At 37.6% G+C, this 23,867-nt stretch overlaps 1 protein-coding gene across 3 annotated transcripts in view; it reads right to left on the bottom strand.

The window, feature by feature from the left end:
* The window catches only part of tenm4 (teneurin transmembrane protein 4), a 287,914-nt gene that overhangs the window by 19,232 nt on the left and 244,815 nt on the right, over window positions 1-23,867 (bottom strand). For all 3 annotated transcript variants that reach the window (XM_088346405.1, XM_088346406.1, XM_088346404.1), the window contains 2 exons: window positions 16,537-16,772; window positions 2,013-2,309 (listed from right to left, as the gene is read on the bottom strand). In XM_088346405.1, the coding sequence (XP_088202531.1) occupies window positions 2,013-2,309; window positions 16,537-16,772 (533 nt within the window). The remainder of the gene's footprint in view (window positions 1-2,012; window positions 2,310-16,536; window positions 16,773-23,867) is intronic.

Genomic DNA, 23,867 nt, shown 5'->3' with positions numbered 1-23,867 from the left:
GCAACTTAAAATGGAGTGAACAATTTTGATGCTTTAGGCTGAGCGTTTTCCTTGGATTATGTGACAAATTGTCAACTGAGAAAAATATTTATTTATCCGTTCAAATGGTGTCGTTTGAGAACTAAAGTTCTCCAGTATTAATGCTAGATAAACTTTTCTTCACTTCTCTCAAATTATCCATTTCATACCCGACTTGGCACTTTTTTGTCTTCTAATTAAAATTTGTTCCAAGTGTGTCAGGGGAGGGATCCTAGCATTTAATGCTACCAAGCTGGAAATGTGTCTGGGATCAAGGTGACTGACTCCCATTAAGGTGTCGCCTCATCTCGGCTGCAAAGTACCGCAGCGTCTCGTCTTTCCCTGCGAATAAAAAGCGACATTACCCTTTGCCGCTCGCCACGGCAATTCCGGGTTGAACTTTTTCTGCCAGGGAAATATTTTTTGTGTCGATACCTGATAATGCAGGGAATCAACTGAAATAAATGAATACAACTTAAAAGGATACAGTAATCCCTTGTTTGGGGGGTGAGAAACCCGCGGCTTTGTAGCCGCATGAGTCACTTTAACGCTGTCTCTGGAACTTTTCCATAAACGCTTACAAATTGAAAAAACATTGGTGGGGAATAAATATTTGTATCTGAATATGGTCTTTGTAGGAGATAAACATGACACAAACACTTTTAATGTTTTCAAAATGTGTGAAATTCTAACGAGGAGCTGGTAGGAGTTGGCGGGCAACAACTCCGCTTTTCTCTCTCTCTCTCTCTCTCTCTCTCCCTCTCTCTGTCCACTGTCCCGTGTTTGAATAGCTGTGTTGCCCAAGCTCCGCCCCTTTTAAGAGGGAAGCGTCACCAACAAGGCAGGTGGCTGTTTTTAACAAATACGCTATGGACCTCAAAGGTGGATCGAATTGTTTGTATTCATTGCCAATGCGGATGGATTGAATGTTTGTTCTGTCGAGAGAAGTAATCTCATCTCAATTAGCTGCACCGCTTATCCTCAGTAGGGTCGCGGGGGTGCTGGAGCCCATCCCAGCAATCATCGGGCAGTGGGCAGGGGACACCCTGAACTGGTTGCCAGCTAATCGCAGGGCACACAGGGACAGACAACTCACTCGCTCATTCACACCTAGGGACAATTTGGACCAGCCAATTGTTTTTGGAATGTGGGAGGAAACCGGAGTGCCCGGAGGAAACCCACGCAAGCACGGGGAGAACATACAAACTCCGCACAGGAAGTCTGGAGCTGGATTTGAACCCACGCAGGAGGTTCCCATGACTTGAACTGTGCCGCACATGCGCTAACCACTGTGCTGCCGTGCTGCCTGAGAAGTAATCAGATAAATAAAATACTAATGCAGTACAGCATGTGTTGCATTCATTATAAGGCTTATACAAGGGTTTCAATTTTTTGCAACTCTGGAAAAATATGATTTTTATTTTTTAGGTCCAATATGGCTCCTTCAACATTTCACGTTGTCAACCCCTGGCATTGGTACTGCCATTGAAGGTTAAAACATATTCTGCAATCTATTATGACCAAACGCAAATTGCTGCGAGCAGGGGCTGATAAGCCCGTTTTGGACCACCTTTAGGGCCGCTGAAGCACGCCATTGTTTTCCGCCTAAAATGAACAGCACTGTTTTTGCAGTGGTCCATTATCCCCAGTCAACTTTTACTGAAAGCAGTGCAAATTTGTGTCATACATGGTGGCTCTTTTCCCTGTTATATCCAGATAAAAAAACAGCACTCATGCAACCACGGTCCATTATGCCTTGTGGAAAACAAAATAAAATGATCTGTATTTATATAGCGCTTTTCAAGTCAATGAAGGCTTCCCAAAGCGCTTGCTGTGAGCGGCGGCTGGCAGAGGGCGTGTTATATTATAAATGGGTGTGGAAGGCTCTTAACGTACTTTCGCATACTGTGTGAGGTTTGGTTGCAATTACCTGTAATAAACAAGGAATTACAATATCATGTGACGTATTCCTCACCTGGGGTATCATGTCTTACCTTTTCCAGATAAGTATAGCTCCAAGATTTACCATCAGCGAAAATCTTGGAGCTGATTCTGCCCTTGTGGTCGTATTCCATGCGTACTGACATGGTTCCTCTCTGGATGCCCGCCACGTGGCCCCCAGCCGAATAAGTAACATTGACCCCATTAAGGCGGCTGCTCGGGGCCCAGAGAGTGGGCCGTCCGGCGTGGTCATAGTGGATTCGCAGCGTAAATTTCCTGTGGTCGTCGTAAACCTTCTCCGTCCTGGTGATCCGATCAAAGTCAAGCGATAACAGGTTCCTGTTGTGAACCTGTGGAAATACAAAAAGATATGGTTGGTTGCGGTTTTCCACGTTGGCAGATTATTGTAGCTTATTCTTCCCGTTTTAATGAGGATGTTTTTAAATCAGAGGCTAGCCAAATGTAATTGGCGCAGTGAGCAAGGATCAATAGACGTTAAACCACAAAGAAAATCAGTGTTAGAACGTTACAACACTTTATTCTCTGTGTTATTAATGGAGGGAAGAAGACATCAAAGAATTTTGAGTTAGGAGAAAAGGAAAGTACAATAAACCATTTAGTATGCAAAAATTTCAATCTATTCTAAAGGTTCTCCCCTCAGCCCTTTTACAAATAAAAATCTTCTACACTACAAAAAGGATATCCACACTGCAGTTGATTTTAGACTTAAATATTGGCAAAAAAGGAGTCGTCAGGCCTGACATAGGTCCGCTCTGCCGGTCCCCCCTAGCAGCAATATGCTATCGGGGATAATGGATTGCAGAAAACAAAACACAGAGTAGCCAGGGATTACAGCATAGTTAAATGGCCTCATTGTTTTGTTTGCGGTAAAACCAAACAACAACGAAAAAAGTCCGAGCGGGAGCTGTCCAAAGCACGCAGAGCCTATTAGAGCCGCAATGATCATTAAATCCATTCTGACTGCAGGCAGGCAAACAAGTGCCAGGTGCAGATTGCTCTCATTTTGGATCTTCGGTAAACCGTCACGTAGCTGGACAAGGCTTTTCGGCGGCTTTAGTGGGATTTGGACAGACAGAACGTAATCTTTAAAGTCATGTTGAGGTTGGCGCAGAGTCGAAAGGTTTTGTCCAAGCACGAGGACCGCCAAAATAGACCAGGTGAGATGGGGATAGTCTGTCAGGCTACTGGACGCATCTCACGGCAGTCGGTAGTGGTTTGTAATCCTGAAAAATGTTCAGCATCGAATCAATGTGCAGGGATGAGTAGTAAGAGTGACAGTACGTAATAAATAACAACAGCGGTTGTGGATTAGTTTGGACCAAAAGTTTGTACATTTGAAGTTGACAATATGGACGAAGTTTAATTCCATATTCTCTTGCATGAGTGAGGATAAAATTCAGCCAGTGATAGGACATGAAAGTTAATGAAAATCCCCAGAGCGAGTGAGCTGGATACACCCAAAGTGGCTGAGAAGACTGACTGGAATGAGTAATTTTAGCGGTTAGTTGGAGAAGCTTCTAAAAGGCAGGTATAGATTGCAAGAGTAAAGCAAAATTTGTCAAGTTTGAGACCCTGAATCTTAAAACTCAGAATCATGAGTAGTTGAATAGTCAACGATAACAAGTAACAAGTAACTCAGCAAAGTTCTCTCATAAATATCTCAATTTTGCCACTTGTTGTGGGGACAATTGTTGCTTAATTTGATAAATTGAGAGATTGAATAATGAAAACACAGAAAACAGATGAAACTGGTCGTGTGTTGTGTAGAAGGCGAGTGACACTGGAAGATTAACCAAGCTTTTATTTTCACGGAGCAATAACAATAGCGGCGAGCCATAACCTGCAGCCAAGTGGCAAACACAAGTGGCTAGAGAAGGAAACAGTAGAAAAAAATGCCGACTACCTAATTTGTGTAACTCTTGTTTGACCAGTTGTGTAACACAAGTGACACAACAGGTTGAAGCAGAAGCAGCTAGTAATATCAATAGTGGCTAGTGGCAAGCCATAGGTAACATTGGCTAACATGTATCGCTAGAAACAGAAACAGTGGGGGGAAAAAAGTGTCAGAAGACTGAATTGTGCAACTCAGCTATGTTTGCTTGCATGACCATCTGTGGAAGGTAAGTAACACTGAAGAACAAAGCAGGAGCTGATTATCAATAGTGGCAAGCAGTGAGCCACAGCCCACAAACAGGTGGCTTATATAAATGACTAGAGAAGGAAACTGTGAATAAAATGTTGGAAATGCCTGAATCATTGCAAGCAGGGCAAAGTGGCCGTTAAGTGCTAAAAGCGCCACATGGACAAATGGCCTTGCAAAATTGTCATTTGGGCTTTTTGTAGTTGTAAAATGGCCGCAAAAAATGCCTGCTTTTTGAAATTGTGTGATGTAATTACAAATTTCAAAATCTGCAAGTCTTAAATAAGAGTTGTGTGTGTAAGACAGTGCATGCGTTTTTGGTTATCATTTGAATAATAAATGTTTTATTTAGACAAATTAAGTATTTATGCACCACTAGGAGTCGTATATAATCAGGGTTGGGTAGGGTTACTTTAACTTGATTACTTTCAATTACTTTTGGATTACTCCAATACCAAATATGCTAATAAAAGACAAAAGAAACTAAATATATAAATTTTGTGCAGTCTTGGGGAGTAACGGAACACATGGAACGGAAAAATGTTATGTTGGCAAGCTGTTTGGATTTATTTTCATTTTGTTTCTGTCGCATTTTATATTAGTTTAGCCGGAGATCAAAGAGATCAAAGCCAGGAGAGAAAGCGTACCATGTGTTGTGAGTCATAATTTTATTCATATTTAATTTATTTTGTCTTTTATTAGCATATTTGGTATTGTAGTAATCCAGAAGTAATTGAAAGTAATCAAGTTAAAGGAACCCTACCCAACCATGTATATAATACACATTGGGACTTAAATAAAGAACTTAGAACTTTGGCAATTGTTGTGAGTGTTTATTAAGAAAAACATGTTTTGCTTATTATTTAAGTAGTGTTTTTTTAAACAAACAAAAAAGATTTAAACCACTAGAGGTAGCTATACAACATACACTGCTTCAACATTTGGCAAGCACAACAATCGTCCATGTCACGGGATGTCAGATCCAAATGCAGGACACAAATGCCGGGAGGTTATCAAGTGGCGGGAGTTTTTGTGTTGCTGACGGTGTCGCGACTACGAGATTCAGATTCCTACTATAGCAGAATTCTGGACTGAGACTTCTTATCTCGAACAGTTGAAAAGTTTCGGGTAAGTATCTCGGACGATTGGCGCAAGGTAAGTGCCGCGCACAATTGTTTTTACAGTCAGAAGCTGCTGCCGATCGCTGTTGAAGGGCATCCCCTCCCACGGCTGCTAAGACGCTCTTTCGGCATCCGACTGCTCACAAGTGAGTATGGGTTGCTGTAAAGGTTGCTTCCGCTTCCGTAGGCAAGTAGCCCTTCTAGAAGGACGTGTCCGTGAGCTAGAGCAGTTTAAATGGAAAATGTTAGGAGCCTCGGACACCACTGCTAGCGTGGGTCGTAGTGAACCTGCTAGTCTGGTTAGCATTAGCCCTAAACGGCATGCTAATCGCTGTGAGCCAATTCAGACGTATAACAAGTTCAGCCCCCTAGCTAGTCCCACTCCACCCCGGTCTACTGGCTCCCGCACCCTAGTTATAGGTGACTCCATCACCCATAACATAAGGCTTAGCACCCCAACCACGGTTATGTGTATTTCTGGGGCCAGAGCACCCGACATTGAGGCTAATTTGAGGGAGCGGACATGCAAATCTAGACACCAGGACAGGGCTGGCTACACCGATATAGTCATTCACGTCGACCACAACATATTATTGGTTCGTCTAGAACGCATTGGTATCTCAGGAACTGTACTGTAATGCTAATTGTAATTCACCCTGGTCAATCCTGGAAGGGGGATTACCACATGTAAGGTCCTTTCTCAAGGTTTCTCTTTTTTCCACACACTGAGGTTTTTGAGTTGTTTCCCGCATGCTGGTTTAAGATCAGGTAATTGTGCAATTTTGTAATTGTAATCCTGTGCAGTCCTTCTAAACATTTTTGAGATTAAGGGCTATATAAATAAATGTGACTTGACTTGACTTGACTTGACGCAAGGAGACATACAACTGGGATGTAATCAGACCCCAATATGGAGCAATTATTCAAGAAACAAAAAAATACTTTAGATCGGGGTATTGATGCCATCTTTTGGAAAGGAGAGGAACTGCAGACGCAAAACCATGGCCGTCCTTTTTCAAGGCACACAAAAAAAGTCAGAGGGCGCCGATTTTATATTGAAGGGTGGCCACTTGTCTATTCAATCTCCCGCTGACAAAAGCTAGTTAATGTCTGTCCTTGTGAAGGGGAAAATTACACCTGAGGCAATTATTGTCACCAATACTTCATGGAGAGACTCCTTTACGCTGGAAGAGCAACAGATTTACCATGCCGGCCTCTTTCTTTGCTTTTAATTGAGATTCATTAACAATACCCACGATGGAAATAAAGTACTACCAATAAAAACTTTTTTTCGTGCCAACGGTCCCCATTGTCCTTTTGTGTGTTTATAATGAAAATACTACTAAAGGAACAAACAAACTACAAAAAAACTACAAAATTGCTACAAAACTAAATATAACATATAGTGCTTAAAAAACAGGCAGCTATTTTTTTCATTTTGAAATGAAAATAATACTATAGAAATATAACAAAACTACTACTACAGTAATGCTATATTTAAAAAAGAATACTGGAGACACATTACAAAGGGAAATACTACAAAAAATATAACTACAGTAACACAATAACAATAATAAGAAATAAACTCCATTTGAATATTATACAAATATTGCAGAAATACTGAAAAAATACTGGAAATACTTCAAATTAATATATTATATACTATAGAAATACGAAAATAATATTAATTTCAAAATACTTCTACAGAAATACTCCAAAAATACCACAACAGCAATACTAGAATACTACTAAAGAAATATAACAACAGAGGAACTACAAAAATATCACTATGCTAATGCTACAAAAATACTACTATGGAAATACCATGAAAAATACTAATGAAATACCACTTAAGTAATACTACAAACACAAAAATACTACCACAGAAATATTATGACAGAAATACTAAAAACATACAACTACAGTAATAAAGCAAAAGTAATGCAGATCTACTACAAATTTATACTATGGAAATACAACAGACATACAACAAAATATTACTATGGAAAAATCCCAAAAATACAGTTCTATTGAAATACTAAAAAAAACTACTGCAGAAATACTACAAAATACTACAAAAATACTAAATACATACTAAGAATAATCTACTATGTAAATACTACAAAAATACTACAAAAATATCACAAAAACACTACTATAGAAATACAGTGGAACCGTTCCAGAACCCTGTTCGAAAAAACGATTTGTTTGATCACCGAAATCATTTTTCCCATTAAATCGTAAATCGTTTTAATCCGTTCCAACACCCTGAATGTTTACCTTGAATGTTTAACATAAACATGAAGCTAACCCAGGCTAATCGTACGTTCGCGTTATCGTAATCTTCCATACGAAAGATTACGCTAACATGAACGTGTAAAAATAAAAAAAAAGGATGAAGAAAAGAATTATGAATATGATGTCTTACCTGATCGTAGATTTAGCCATGCTGTATTCCCTAGCAAGATCAGACACTCGCACACCTCCTTCATATTTTGCTATTATTTCTTTCTTAAATGCAATAATTGTACGCACTACTTTTCTTTTTTCACCAGTAGCAACTTTGCTGCTTGCACTGACTTTCTTCGGAGGCATAATTAGGGGCTAAAACACTTTGTACACCTATATTAAAAGCGAAAGCAAAACGAAGCAAGTCCGCATGCGATAACAGTTGGTCAAGAAAAGAGCGATCTACACCCGTACGCCGCTCAGCATCGCACGCTAGCGTACGCACTCACGCATTACCGGCGTTTCAACTACGATTTTTTGATTGAACAGCGAAGCAAGAATTTTTCAAAATTTTTGGTCGGACTCTGATTTGTTCGAACTGAGAGGCGTTCGAAAACCGAGGTTCCACTGTACAACAAAAATAATACTGCAGAAATCCTACAGTGCTTTAATTTTGGGCATTTCAAAACCAATTTGATAAAACAATTCTTATGAAAAAAAAAATTGTGGATGAGTACATGTACAATACATTTCTTTATAAATGAAAACAATTGGATTTGTCCCCAAGCCTAGGCCTCTGCCTATTCCTGTGACATATGCATGACTTAGTTTGCACGCAGGAGTATATGGAAGGAGACCAAGAGGAAGGCTGCGATTGACGTGGATGGATAGTGTTATGAGTCGGAAAGAGGTCTAATTATAATGGAAGCTCGAGCTCTTGTTGGTGATAGGAATGAGTGGAGACGTGTCGTGAAAGGATAGTAGGCTGTTTGGACGCATTCCTAGGGATGGGCAGGGCACAGTATGATGCGGTAGGGGTAAACCAGTGAAAGCTGTCGGGCCCTGCTGTTGAACAGAAGAGTGTGTTGTGTCACCCTGACCCGAGTGAAATTGCCGCTTTCTGTGTCCCGTTTCATCTCGAGGGATGAAAGCATGACCGACTTGGATGCCGAGGTGCTTAACTTGTGGGTGTTTGGGCATTTGGGTTGGCCATGGTCATTTAGTTTTTTGCTACTTTTCCCCTTTTTATTTTCTATGTTTTCTATCTTTTTTGTTATTTTGTATGTGTTTGTCTTGCTGTCGGTCACCCCTCTCAAGGGATATGACCAGGGTAGATAGATAGATAGTTTGCACTTCCAAACTAGTGTTCCTGCTTCCCTGGAGAGTAACAAGATAATTACAACTATTTGGTGCTTTTCGTGCGACAACTCAAACCTTAAAAGGTTGGTATCGATTTTTGGTGTTGATCCTTCGAGAAAACCTTCAAGTTTGTCCCGGTTAATGGCGTCTCGTCCCAAAACCTTTGCGCTTATACGAAGGAACCGGCAGGGAAAATATGCAGAAAATGTTCAGTGTCATGATGAAGTCTATCAAAGGTTCAACGGACTGAAAGGAAAATTTTGACAGCCACAGATCGGACCGTCCTTGGGGACGGAGAAACACTAAATGTTGAGATCCCTTTTGTAGAGGAAGGATTAGAAAGGGAGTAGACCATGAACATGGTTAAACAAATCCTTATCCAGGATATTGACAAAAGGAGGTAGACAAGCAATATATAAACAGAGGGACATAGTAATGAGTAATTTTTACTCTGCTATACTGACTTGAGTATGGGTTGGGACATTTTTCACTTTTGGGAGTATTTTTAAATCACTATAAAAAAAAATTGTGAATGTCAAATGCCACCTCAGCATTTACTAACTCATTCTCCCGAGTGCTGATTTCGACTTCCGGTAGATTAGCTTGGCTTGCGCTGGTTGCGTTTCCAGCCTTGATAAACCCAACAGGATAGAAGAAAGACAGTCGTGGATATAACTCCAAAGAAATGTAGTTCGCGTAGGACCTGCGCCGTTGATGGATGCCAAAATTCACAAAATCGTCCAAACGAGTGGATTAATCAGGAATGTTTAGACCACGGACCAGCCACAAAGTGGAGTTGTACATGTGATCCATTGTTTTTGTTCTTCCATCGTTTTGACATATTACAGTATATTATTTTATGCTCTTTTAAGCCAGAAATATCAAACTGACAGTTCTTTGCAATAAAGGCTCGATGCTGTTCACCACAGCTATCTGCCATTTTCTACTATTATTACGTTTTTCCATAAAATGCTAAATGGGTGCGTACCTTCCATATTATGGCAGCATCATGACTGCAGTATCATCCCGGTCCAGCAACACATGTGCAACGGGCAATCTGCACATCTCCATATTCGTTGAGCAAAACCCAGGCGCTTTGAGGAGAAGTGTTTGAACACTGGCTAGGCTCAACGTTAGCTTTCGCATAAACAAAGCCAAGATGTTTGTGTACTAGCATACATCTGACTTGGAGATACTGGTACGCTTTGGTGGCTTTAAGGTTTTCCGTTGGTTTTCTGTTGATCACCAAGGACTCCACAAAGATAGACATTTTGTCCGCCCATGCACGCAGTGTATCCGGGTGAGTGATTGTCACGCCACCTCCAGGGAAAGTAAAACAACCGTGTTCCTGTTTTACTGACATGGGCATGGCGACATGCTATCCAAATAATCCGCTTTGTTTACAAGAACCCGGAAGTGAAGAGCATCACTTTTGGTGGTGCTGCGTACACTGGCGCCGACCTACAGTTTGGCGCGTAAAATTGTGTATACTCTGTTACCTTTAGTTGTGTAGATTTGTGAAGAAGAAACTACTCTTACTTACTCCTACTTCCGCTAAATTTGGCATGCTTCCGCCTATTGAGGGGTGCCCATATTAGTTTCCTATTTTTCACCATCACGTTATTCCAATCCGTCCTGCTTTTGTTTGTTTTCTTGTTTTTTTGATTCGGACAGTTTTATCGTTGTTTTTGACCATTTGTTTGTCAATTCATTGAGTATTTTGTGATTTAATACAATCATTTTTGAGTACTGTAAGTTTCCTTCTTCTTGTGTTTGGGTCCACCGAAAACCACAACAATATCAGTCTACATTGAACCTGTTACTCAAATAAGTACGCGCATTCCTCCTTCGCTTATTGTCTTCTCTCCCATGTCCCCTGAGAGGCTCTCACCGAGAGCCGGGCTGCACTGCCCAAGCCTTGCCCTTATTAAAGGATCTGCGCAGGTAGCAAATCGTGTGTGTGTGTGTGATCCGCCATGGACGCCAAAGGTAAAAAGAGAAAAATAATTGCACAGAAAAAACCCTCAAACTGTTTTCACTTCAAACAAGCCTCACAAGTGGCAGCTTCACAATTAGTGTTAATTTAAATCCGCTGTTCCCTCCCTTCACTACATTCACCAACTAACTTCACAGTGCCAGCTCAAGTCATGTCACATCAAAAGTAAATATAAAAGTTTCCTTTCAGTGTATACTTATTTATAGATATTTCATCATATGCATATATATTACGCATACATAGTACTTACTGTATATAATTTTGTTATATATATATATATATATATATATATATATATATAGGGCACCATAGAGAGTATCCTGACCAGCTGTATCTCTGTGTGGTGTGGAGGCTGCAGCGCTACCGACTGGGGTAGTGTGAGGAGGGTAACGAGGACAGCAGAGAAAATAATCGGGACTACACTTCCCTCCATTCAGGACATTGGCCAGAAGCGCTGCCTATCCCATGCTAAGAACATTACCGGGGACCCCTCTCACCCCCATCATGGACTGTTCACTCTGCTAGCCTCTGGGAAGAGGTACTGCAGTGTGCGGTGCAGGACCACCAGGCTCCGCAATAGTCTAGTCCCCCTGGCCATTAGACTGTTAAATGGTCAATCTAACATATAGTTAACTTAAATCTAAACGGCTGCTAATCTGACTTTTTGCACTACTGGCAGTTTTTTTATAGCTTGCCACTCCTTGCACATTGCTCTCTGCACTATTGTAATTACAGCGTTATTGTTACAGTGTTAATGTTACTGTGTACCTGACTTGTTAACCTGACTGCCCATTTTGCACATCTGGTTAGCTACTCTTCTTGCACTATCGGCACTATGGTAAAATACTATACGTAGCCAAAATACAATACAACTTTATTTATATCTGTACATTCAAGGAAACTGTGGGGGTCAGATGCATCGACATTTCGTTCTGTATACACGTGTACTAGAATGACAATAAAGTAGATCTGAATCTGAATCTGAATCTGAATATATATATTAATATATTTTAGAAGAATGAAGAAGAATTTACTTTTATTGTAATTCTTTGTAACAATGCACACAGAACGAAATGTCGATACACCTGACCCGTACAGTTAAACTGTAGTGAGCCGATGCAGCCGCAGCCAAACAGGGCGCAGCCATTTTAGTCATTATTTGGGTTAACCAGGATTACAAACCTTTTTAACTAATTAGCATAATTTCACTTTACAATCCCCCACCATGTATATACACATATTTATTATAAAGTCGTCATTTGCCCATGCAAGTTTCAATATTTGATAGGCAATAACGTTATTGAGCTAAACGATAATGAGCAACATGAATGTTCATACATAAAATATACATGGATGATATATTGTGTGTCAATTAATTTTGTATTATATTACATTAAAAATATATATTCTTGTATGGAGCCGAGAATAAAGTTATGCATGACTCTTATGAAAATAAATTAAACATCATCTTTACCACAGTCATTCAGAAAGAAATGCTAAATTGTAGTTTATTATATACATATACTAAAACCTTAGAGGCGAGAAATCATTTGGTCTGGATTGTGTTATTGGTTTAATTATTTATTGTTTTTTTTCTTGCTATTTTATAACGTTAATTAATAAGGTATTAGACTTAGAAACTGTCCAGAGTTTCTGGCTGACACTTTAATTAGGGATGCACAATGATTATTGGGTGGATACTTATCGAACTGATATCGGACAAGTATGTTGTCTGTATAAAATGTAGTTGTATTTTCACCTCTCTGCGTCATCATTTGTAAATTTAATATAGTTAATAATTTATACAGCTAAATTAATGTGACTTGTAAAATGTGAAATGGAGATATTGTGTTCATTTTTTAACATAGCTGCTAAATACAAAAAAATCGTATTGTATATGATGAAGAGGATTTTTATGTGTGGATTTTTATTTTCCAAGTAGCATTTAAGAGCGTCATTTTGAGGTTAAAAGTGGTTATTGTTATCACTTAATGAAAGAGGAAGAAAGGAATGAAAAGAAAAAGAAAAAAGGGTAAAAAGACAAAAAAGGAAAAACGAGAAAAGGTGAAAAAATGAGGGGGAAAAGAGAAGAGAAAACACAAAAAAATTGAAACAAGAAGAAAGGGAAAAACCAGCAAAAAAGATTCAAAAAAATAGAAATACAGTATGTCACAAAAGTGGGTACACTCCCAGTGTTCATTTTACCTCTGAAAAGTGATGGGTCCCGGGGACTCGCATGCTCAAAAATCTATGGGTCCCAACAGAGATCTATGGGTGCCCAAAATTTAGTGTTATCGAGGTTGAAATTGTAAATCGGTGACAAATTTATAATAAAAATCTATATATTCATTCAGTTTTAATCATCAAGTTATTAATTCATTTTCCGCATCAAATTATTGTTGGTAATATACCGATTAAAGGGATAACCACAAACCTGTCTTTTTTTCATTTTCTCCTTTTATACTTCCTTTTTTTCTTCACTTCTTTATACAACATCATAATTAGCGATATAATGCATCAAAGCAAGTGAGCCGTTTGAGGGACGGCTCTCTTTAATGAGTTGAGCCGAAAAAGCCGGTTCTCTAAAAAGAGACGGACTTTTCACTACACAACTCAAGAACGGCGTGCAGACGAAAACTCGAACCGCGAGACCAAAATAACATCTGCCGGATCTGCCTGACAAAAAGTTTGGAGTGCGGTAAATATTTGTTAAAAAAAAAAATCGGGTAATAATGACAATTTTGTGTCAAAAAAGTTGCGTCCCGGGGACGCACGTTGATTTGAGACGATGCGTCCCCAGCAAAAATTATGCGTCTAGGACGCAGGGACTCGGGCAAACGAGAACACTGCACTCCTCACATTTCCGCATATAATATTATATAATGTTTAATAGAACATCTCTAAAGAAACATCGCTCTGACACAACTAAAGGAAGTCTGTCAACAAAAGCCATGGCTTACTGGAAAAGATATCCTCTGGTCTGATGAGACAAATATGAATTGTTTTGGCTCAGATAGTGTGAAGCATGTGTGCCAGCAACCAGGTGAGGAGTACAAAGCATGTTTGTGTCGTACCAAAAGTCAAGCATGGTGTTGGGAATGTCATGGTTTGGGGCTGCATGAGTGCAACTGGAGTTGGAGAGTTGCATTTCATTGAGGAAAACATAACCTCAAAAATCTACTGTGAAATACTGGAGCAGAAAATGATGCCGCTCCTTCCAGAAACTGGGGCAAAGGGCAATGTTCCAGCCAAACAATGACCACAAAAAATCCTCTAGGATGACCAAGGGTTTTCTAAGGGGGCTAAGGGTAAAGGCAAGGTTGGATAGGGTTACTTTAACTTGATTACTTTCAATTACTTTTGGATTACTCCAATACCAAATATGCTAATAAAAGACAAAAACTAAATATGAATAAAATTACAAAATTTTGTGCAGGCTAGGGGAGTAACGGAATACATGGAAAGGCAAAAATGATGTTGGCAAGCTGTTTGGATTTATTTTCATTTTGTTTCTGTCGCATTTTATGTTAGTTTTGCCGAAGATCAAAGAGATCAAAGCCAGGAGAGAAAGCTTACCATGTGTTGTGAGTCATAATTTTATTCATATTTAGTTTCTTTTGTCTTTTATTAGCATATTTGGTATTGGAGTAATCCAAAAGTAATTGAAAGTAATCAAGTTAAAGTAACCCTACCCAACTCTGGGTAAAGGGGATGGACTGGCCAAGCATTTCTCTCAATATAAGCAAACAGAAGGAGGCGAAGCACAAGATATTAAATATCCCCCAGCTCTGTCATGTTGTCATGGAGGACTGGAAGGGCATTCAAGTGAAAATTTGTGAGGCACTGTTGAAATCTATAGACAGGAGGATTAAGGTGGTTCCGCAAAATTATGGTGGCGACACAAAATATTGAACTTCGGGAACTTTTATTTTAGGGTGTACTCACTTCTGTTACCAGGGATTTAGCTACTAATGGTGAGTTTTTGGGGGGGAAATTTACACTGCTTTATAAGCTTTACACAGACTGTGTTTTATTGTGTAAAGTGATGTTTATTCAGTGATGTTCTATTAAAATGTTATAATGAAATCGTTGCAGAAATGTGAGTGGTATAATCATTTTTGTGACATACTCTAGAACGAAAAAAGTAAAAGAAAGAGAAAAAAAACCTGAGAAAAAATAAATGGAAAAAAGGGGAGAAAAGAAGAATTTTTTATACTAGTGAAAAAGTGTAAATAGTGAAAGAAGCTTCATAGAGTATTTGGGATGTTGATTGTTTCCTCTTGATAGCACTCCGTCTAAAGATACAATTCAATTTATTGAACTAGCCATTTAGTATTTAAACTTCAAACACCATAAAATAAAATATTACTTGATTTATTTTCAATATTTATAGTCATTATAACAAAATGCTTATTTTGTAATTTGCTAAAAATTGTCTTAGTAAACTATTGAAGATTCATAGTACTTGCCAGCTCTGTTTTCTCTCCCTGAGGGCTAATTTTCACATCAAAGATTTGCGAAATCAAACACACACGACCACCAGCATCCAACCACCCACGTAATATCACTTGACGCGCCATTCAAGGTCGCTCCACAATTGGGGCTATGCCTGACACTTGGCTACTAGGCTGCTCCCATTTAGCCGTTCTCCCCCCTCCTCCCCACCTTAGACACTCGCACTTCCAGAGGGACAACGGGGCCATTACATGAACATCCCCATGTCAGACAAAGTGGCACCTCCCCATTAGGGTTCTGGCTTGCCTGTCTGCTGGAGGATGTGCAAGGCCACCTGCATTAAAAAAAAAGATGTTGCTTATCTTGCTAAGGTGAGAAAAAAACAAAGCCGGGGGTTGTGTCAGCCTTGGTTGCGAAAAGAAAAAAAGAGCGAATATAAAAAGTTGACACATCCCAGTTTAAATACGTCAACTTTGGGAAGAGGTTCAGATGTTCTTGTCGGTGTTCACTACCATTCTTTGTTTACTTGTATACATTGTGGCCAATAAGGATTTTGTCAACCACTAATATTGCAATTCTCCCACTTGAATATATTACAGGCCCATAATCGTCAACATGGATAAACCGTAAGCATGAGAGACAAAATGTGGAAAAAAAAACAGGAAATAACATTTTTTGATTTTTAAATAATTTGTTTGCAAATCATGAGAGATGATAAGTAATTGGCCAATACCAAAAGTTAATCTTAATTCTTTGTTATGTACCCTTGCTGATGGAAGGTAATTTTAACTTAATATCTCTTGATACATGGCCCCATTCATTCTTTCTTTTACACATATCAGTTGTCCTTCGGATGCTGTTCAGTATCCTTTATCCTCTAAACACCAGAACCTGTGTTTCTACCAAAAAGTTGTATTTTGGTTTCATTGACCATAACACAATGTCCTAATCCTCTTCATCTAAAAGCTCTTTATCGAACCACAGACTGCCCTGTACGCATAAAGGCTTCCGCAGGGTACACGCGTACCAACTCCTGGTCTATATGACACATTTGGGGTTTAAACTGGACAATCCTTTCAATCAACCAATATAAAAAGTGTTTTTTTTTTTCCTGATTTAGGCCACAGCTTCTAGTTAGGGTGGGATGCTGGCTCCTGATATCAGCCTTGTTGAGAACCAATTGCTTAGAATAGTTGTTTAGCACTACCTCAGAGTAAACCAGACCCTTTCCCCCAACCTGTCCCCCGTTTGCTCACCCTGAGCCGTCTTCCGTAAACGGTGACCTGTCCCCTGGCCTGCTCCTTCCTCTGTCGCCACTCGACCAGGTTGAGTCCGTTATCCAAAGCTAGCGTGATGTTGCGCTTGCTAACAGCAGGATGCACGGTGCCAGCTAGCAGGTGGGGTTCCGTGTGCAGTGAAACCTCCATGCCGTTAGCTAGCGCTAGCCGCAGGGAACCATCCAGTCCAATAAAGTAGCTGTTGCGGACCTGATCTGAAAAGAAAAAATAACAAAATGTTAGCGCTCAGAAAACAGCTTGTGAAAGTATCAATTCAATTCATTATACCGGATTTTACACACTATAAGATGTACCGCATTACCAAAAGCCCCACCAAAAATGTGATATATTTTTCATATAGGAGGAGCACTAAAATAATAAGCGCATGGAAATAAAACTACAGTAAAAGCTATAGTTGCATGCAAAATCAATAAATACAATAAGTTAGAAACAAATATTTCATAGAACATAAATAAACATTCGGAAATCTGGTTTTACCACCAAAATTAACGTTAGCAACAAACAACTAACGTGTTACCCACAAGAGGGCACTCGAAGACGACTCCATATGTTTCTCAAAGGCAGAACAGTTACTGTATGCTTTATCATATAACTGTAACAATGAATTTACAATTTTATCCGCTGTATTTTCCAATATGTTAAGGCGCGGCACACTTTAACATTTCTGACCAATTTAGGTTTTTTTTAAGGTGCACAGCCTTATACTCTGGAAAATACAGTAATTGACTTTTCATGACTAAAAGGGAATAGTTTTGGCATGAACGGAAGGGACTTTCCCCACTAATAATGAGATATCATTGTTTTATCCCCACTAGTATTATGTTATTAATTCACAAAAAGTTTCATGTTCCAATCAATGCAAAGACAAAACCTACACAGTTGAATGATTGATATAATTCATTATAATTATTAATAATAATGTGCTCATAATAGATGAGTATAATAAAGTCATTCTTTCTTTAGTTAATAATGAACTTATAAGTATTAATATTATTAATTAAAATTACTGTAATTTTGAATTATTAAACTTCATTAGTAATCTAATGTATCACAATTATGATAATTCATTATGATGAACCTATAATTATTGATACAATTCATTCATTAACTTGTAATCATTTGTATAATAATTATATTAATGTATGATTAGTCCATCCATCCAATTTCTGCACCACTTATCCTCAGTAGGGTCGCAGGGGTGCTGGAGCCCAACCCAGCTAACTGGAGGAAACCCACTCAAGCACGGGTAAAACATGCAAACTCCACACAGGAAGGTTTGATCCCATGACCTCAGAACTGTGCCTGCCGCACACGCGCTAACCACTGCGATGCCGTGCGGCCTGTATGATTAGTTATATATTTTATTATAACTAATACAAAATTAAAGATTTAGTATGTGTTATGAATAAAATAATTTACTTATTGTTGTTATTCCAAATACTATTTTTAACTTAAAATTATGATAATGTAAATTACAATTAATGTTTAATCAGTCACATAAATAAGTATGACAAGTTAAAATAGAAATAAGATTATAATTGACTTATAATGAAACAATTGCATTGTAATAATTACTATACTCAATCACAAGCTATGAGTATGAATATAATCAATTACGTGTGATTTGTTTAATCATTATAATATATAAAATAAATAATTTGTATAATTATGAATAACTCATTAGTAATATAATTGATTTCCATTATAAACTTGTTCAATTCAACTTATTATTATCAATATGATTGACCATAATAAATGTATTTGCTAGTTATACAACATATAACTAGCAAATGCAATTGCTTTTAATGCTTTTATTATTGTTATCATAGTTAACTTATTGTTAACTTTTTATGTGTGATATAATTAGTTATGATTAACTTCTAATATCATCAGTAGTTAACTGCATCCATCCATTGATAAAATATTTATAATAAACCTATTATAGTCATTCTACATATTATAATCCTTTAAAATGATTTATAATTATCAACCTCATTGGTTTTAAATAAATAATCATTTTAATTATTTTCAATATAATTATGATAAAGTTTTAAATATTTTCTGTATCAGCCATGATTCCCCAATTGGTTTAAGTTGTCAATGTTTTACATAAGTATGAATAATGTTGCTAACATAGTCAAGTCAAGTCAAATTTATTTATATAGTCCTTAATCACAAAAATGTCTCAAAGGACTGCACAGGATTACAATGACACAATTACCTGATCTTAAACCAACATGCGGGCAAGGAACAACTCAAAACCTCAGCGTGAAGAAAAAGAGAAACCTTGAGAAGGGACCACAGAAGTGGTATCCCCCTTTCAGGATGACCACTCGCTAAAGTTGGCAGTTGACAATGCTAATGCGGGCTAGAATTGTGAGGGCAGCCATTTTGTTGAAGCTATGTCGCTTTTTCCGTGAGATATATCACGTCTCACGTTCATCTTTACTTACAAATACTATCTTAAACTTTGCTCACACTCGAGGAGGGACAGATTAGCCAATGGAAGCTCAGTTGTCATTTACCATTGAATCTTTGATATTATAGTATATACATTTTTTTAATTTCCACTTGGTCGCAACCTCTGACCATCCAAGCATCTTTCTGCTCACCCAGGGGTCGGAGATCTTTTTTGACCCAAAGAGCCAAAATATTGTGAGTTTTTTGAAAGAGAGCCATACCATATATTTGAAGAGAAAATTCACCAAAACTGCCAAAACCGCTCTCCAGACAAAATGCAATTTTTTTCTCTCATTTTATTTCATGGTGTGACGTTAGATGATTTGATAACATTTATGAAGTAATAATAATGCCAGAACAAGGTAAGACCAGTTGTTTTGTAAAAATGCCACAAAATATTGCAAACGAACATACAATAATTATCATCAGCGCAATGGGCACGTGCGAAAAAGAAGGAAGCGTGCTGTGTGTGCAGAGATCCGCCCAACCCTAGCGCTCACCCAATCAAATTTGAAAAGAGCCATATATGGCTCAGGGGCCATACGTTACTGACCCCTGTGCTAAGTGTAAAGGACATGATTTACTATTCACCTGAGTAGAACAAAACATAATGAGCAAAAATGGCAGCTCAGCACAACTAAAACCCGACAAAAATATTTCACATCAGCAGCACTATTTAACGAAATGTCTGCAATACTGCAGCCCGGCTGTAAGGATCAATAGCCAGTGGCTTTCCCGGGCACCCGTAAACTATTTTTTATTTATTTATTTATTTTTTTACAATTTTTCTGCAACGCCCTCAGGAGATGTCAGAGGGGAGTGAAGAGTGAGCTGACCTGAAGAAAAATAAACAAAAAATAGGAAAAAGATGCATAAAACACTTTATTGACCAAGTATCATACAGGCCGCTTGGAATTTCTTATTTTTTTGGCCATGAAAGAGTAAGAAATCATGTTTTGAGAGATTACTTTTGGCCCCCTTTTTTAGAACAACCCGAACTTTCAATATCCGACAATATCGATTATCTACCATAACTATGTGTTAAGACCAGTGTTGAGCATGTTACTTTAAAAAAAGTAATTTGTCATAGTTACTCACTACTTGTTCCAAAAATTATGATTTAGTAACTGAAATACTCTACAGTAAAAGTCATTTGTTACCAGGAAAAGTAACTATTTCCGTTACTTAAGAATAATTTGAAATTTTCTGAGCAGTAATTAAGTCAGTTGAATAGAGAAGGACTGACAAGTAGTTATGCGAGAGAACCTTGAATATATACAGACTGTTCATGTTTCAAAGCATTATTCTTTCTAGTAAAGGTGACGGAGTGGTCTAGTAATATTTGGGGCAGAAAGGGATGATGTTAACTTTATATCTGTGATCGCCATGACGCCCCGAAACATGTGATTTTACCGGAAACATCGGGTGTTGAAAAGTTCTTGCAAAGTTCTAGCAAAGTTCATGCATCATTCATGCATAAGTTCAGTCTTGCAATAAAATGTTATTTTGCAAGCAAAGTGCCCTTGTGTTCATGGAATGCATTGTTTAGATAGAGTAGGTTTTGCAAATATTTTCCCCCCCAAAAAAAGCACCAAAGGGAAAGTTCTGCTTGAAATACGTCCTTTCAGAGGTTTTTCTCTGAATTTTTCTTAGAAATCTGTATTTTCAAGAAACTACACAATGGTAAAAGCTAGAGGCATACGTTTTTCTAAAGGAAGATGAGGGTTCAAGCTTTCTTTTGATTAGTCCTAGGCCTATATAACTACAGAACAAACTTTTCTGTAGGCACTCAAAAATGAGTCAAAATGGCAAAAATTGGCTGGCACCAACCTGACCAATTTAAGAGAAACCTCCTGGCACTGAGTGAGTTAATCACCATAATGTTTTACTGCCATCAAAGAGAACTCTTAAGTAAACATGGGCTAACTGTCTTTAAAGATTCTTTGATTTACTTAGATAGATAGATAGATAGATAGATAGATAGATAGATAGATAGATAGATAGATAGATAGATAGATAGATAGATAGATAGATAGATAGATAGATAGATAGATAGATAGATAGATAGATAGATAGATAGATAGATAGATAGATAGATAGATAGATACTTTATTCATCCCCGTAGGGAAATTCACACTTCCAGCAGTCTACCCCGTTGTTTATTAACAGATGAACATGATGCCCTAGGGATGCTTGTAGCGAAGTGGATGACGTCACGCCAGTCCAAAAATTCGACATCCCTGCGGCAGATGGAAAACTTTTCTTGGTGAAAATCCAGGGATACACCACCTCGTGTTAGCAAGTCCGCCTCCTCTCCGATTCCACCGGCTTTCGTGTCTCTGTTTAGCGGCATTGAAGCCGGATTGCTCCGGGTAGCTCCGGGTGGCTACACGTTAGCGTCCGGAATGCTAAACGTGAGCCACGTTTCCGCAAAACACAGCAACTGCGCTCCCTGTGCGCTTCGATGTTTTCCACCAGCACTCGATGATCTTATTTGGTCGTGAGTTCGCATTTACCATGATTACGGATGGTACCGAAGACTTATAACGCCGCTAGCCGCTTCGCTAGCTCCGGCTTTTCTTCCACGATAGGCCCCTTCATCACGCCGGCACGAGAATTTTTCAGGGCAAGGAGTTGAAATTCCTTGAATACACGCATTTCTTGTGCGTTAAAACCCATGTCCATAGGATAGAAGTAATCCATAGTGTAGTTGTCAAAACGGGAAGAAAAAACACCGAAGATAGGAGCAGACAATAAAACAATAGGGCAGCTGCTGGAAAAGGCAGCTGCTCGTGGCAGCGCCGCTTTGATGATCTAGAGTACCTGGAGTATTTAAAGAGTTAACTCAAAGTAAAAACTCAGAAAAAAAAAGTAAGTTCACAGTTCTTTAAGCTCTGTTTCCTGCAAATAGATACTCTTGCGACGAGAGCTCATAAAAGGTGACGCGGTTAATAACCGTCATTATTGCTATCATGACTGACAGTAATGCTAGTGGCTACGTGGGCGCGACGTAATGGGAAGATAATAGCATAATACGGGAGGTCGCAGAAAAAAAAGTTTCAGAGTTTCTTTGCCTACTTCTAATTACGACATTGCGGCACAACACAAGAGACGGGTCATTTTCCAGTTTTGCTGATTTTACCAATAATTCCCTCATAGGAACAACTAGATAATTGGCAACATTTTGTCTGAAGGTTTCTATTATCATGCAAGATTGTTGCAGACTTACTAATTCAAATTTAATGAAAAGAATGTATTGACTATACTTTTTATGTACAGCTAATATCCGACTTCCGAAGCCCATGATTTGCCGTCCAACCACAGCTATGTGATGCTCATTTTCTTTAAAAAAAAAGCTAACATCTTTTCCAGCGGATGCTCATTTTTTTAGTTCAATGTCTGAGGCCGCAGTAGAAACAGCCCGGCAACAAATATGACAATTTTGGCAGGCAGCTGGCATGGCAATCTACCACTACACTCACTACACTAGATACCACCTCGACAGCAGATAGCGCCGTTGAAACGGATTTACAACCGGTCATTTGATCCTGGTTGGAAGACCCATGTAACCTGTCCGAAAAAAAGCTAAAAGTAATATTTTAAAATTGTGATGTTCTCATATTATATTTTACAAAAAAAAATCCAAGTTCAAATATTATTATTATTATTATAATCAACTCATTCCAAAAACACTAATGACAGATAATTTTGCAATGTTTTAAATACATATTTTTAATATTTGACAAGAAGATAAAAAATAGATAAAGTTTAGAAAAACAACAAAATTGAATATTAGATTTCACCCCAAAAAGTTCAAAAATGTTTTTGCCACTCAATAATTTAGCCAATTTTAGGTATATTGTTTTATAATTTTACAAGAAAAAAAAAACACAGAAAAAAAGCTATGAATATTGTTGTTTTAAAAGTTATTGTATTTTTACATGAGAAAAAAAAACTAAAATACTAAAAAAAAAAAATGTTTCCAGATAATTTTGCCAATGGGGTTAGGGTTACTGCAAGTATAATCCTTTCCATTTTACAGGGGGGAAAAAAATCAAATCTAGTAAAAAAAGAAAAAAAGAAAATGTTTGAATATTATTATTATTATTATATTTTAAAATTAAATTACGAAAAGAAAAACAAGTTCAAAAATTGAAAAAAATATATGTGTTCTACTAGCAGTAAATTTGGACGAATTTACATATAATTTTCTTTTTTTTACAACAGAAAAAACGAGTTGAAATGAAAGAAAACTACAAAATAATTTATATATTATTATGATTTATTAAAAGTTTTTTTTCAAATTTTATAAAAAGCTGCAAACCTATCTGGCCAATTTTATGATTGTTTTATTATTTATAATAAAAAGAAAAACAAGTTAAAATCTAGTAAAACAACAAAATTTTATTTAAATGTCATTGTATTTTAATAGTATAATTTAAAATAAAAAGTAACTCAAACATTGTAAAAAAAAAAAAATTCTGCTAGTAGGTGATTTTGCCAATTTGAAGTATATATTTTCTATTTTACAATTGAAATAGAAAATAAAAAAAACACCATTTTTAATATATTTTACAATGAAAAACAAGTTCAAATATTGTAAAAAAAATAAATAGGAAAAAAGATTACTGTTAGCAGATAATTTGACCAATTATACGTACATTTAGGTAAAATCTAGAAAAACTTCAAAAACTCAAAAATATTACTAATATACAAAGAAACAATAAAATAAATTTAATAATTGAAATGTCATAAGGGATGAAAATGTTAATTAAAGTTCCTAAATGTTTTTGTCCAGCTTTTAAATTATGTAGTAACAATATTTGCCT

This window comes from Urocampus carinirostris, chromosome 10 (genome assembly GCF_059441175.1).
Source record: "Urocampus carinirostris isolate Australia breed hairy pipefish chromosome 10, RoL_Ucar_1.0, whole genome shotgun sequence".
Classification (NCBI taxonomy): Eukaryota; Metazoa; Chordata; class Actinopteri; order Syngnathiformes; family Syngnathidae; genus Urocampus; species Urocampus carinirostris.
The sequence above is the reverse complement of the archived record's forward strand: the minus strand, read 5'-3'. Positions and strand labels throughout refer to the sequence as shown.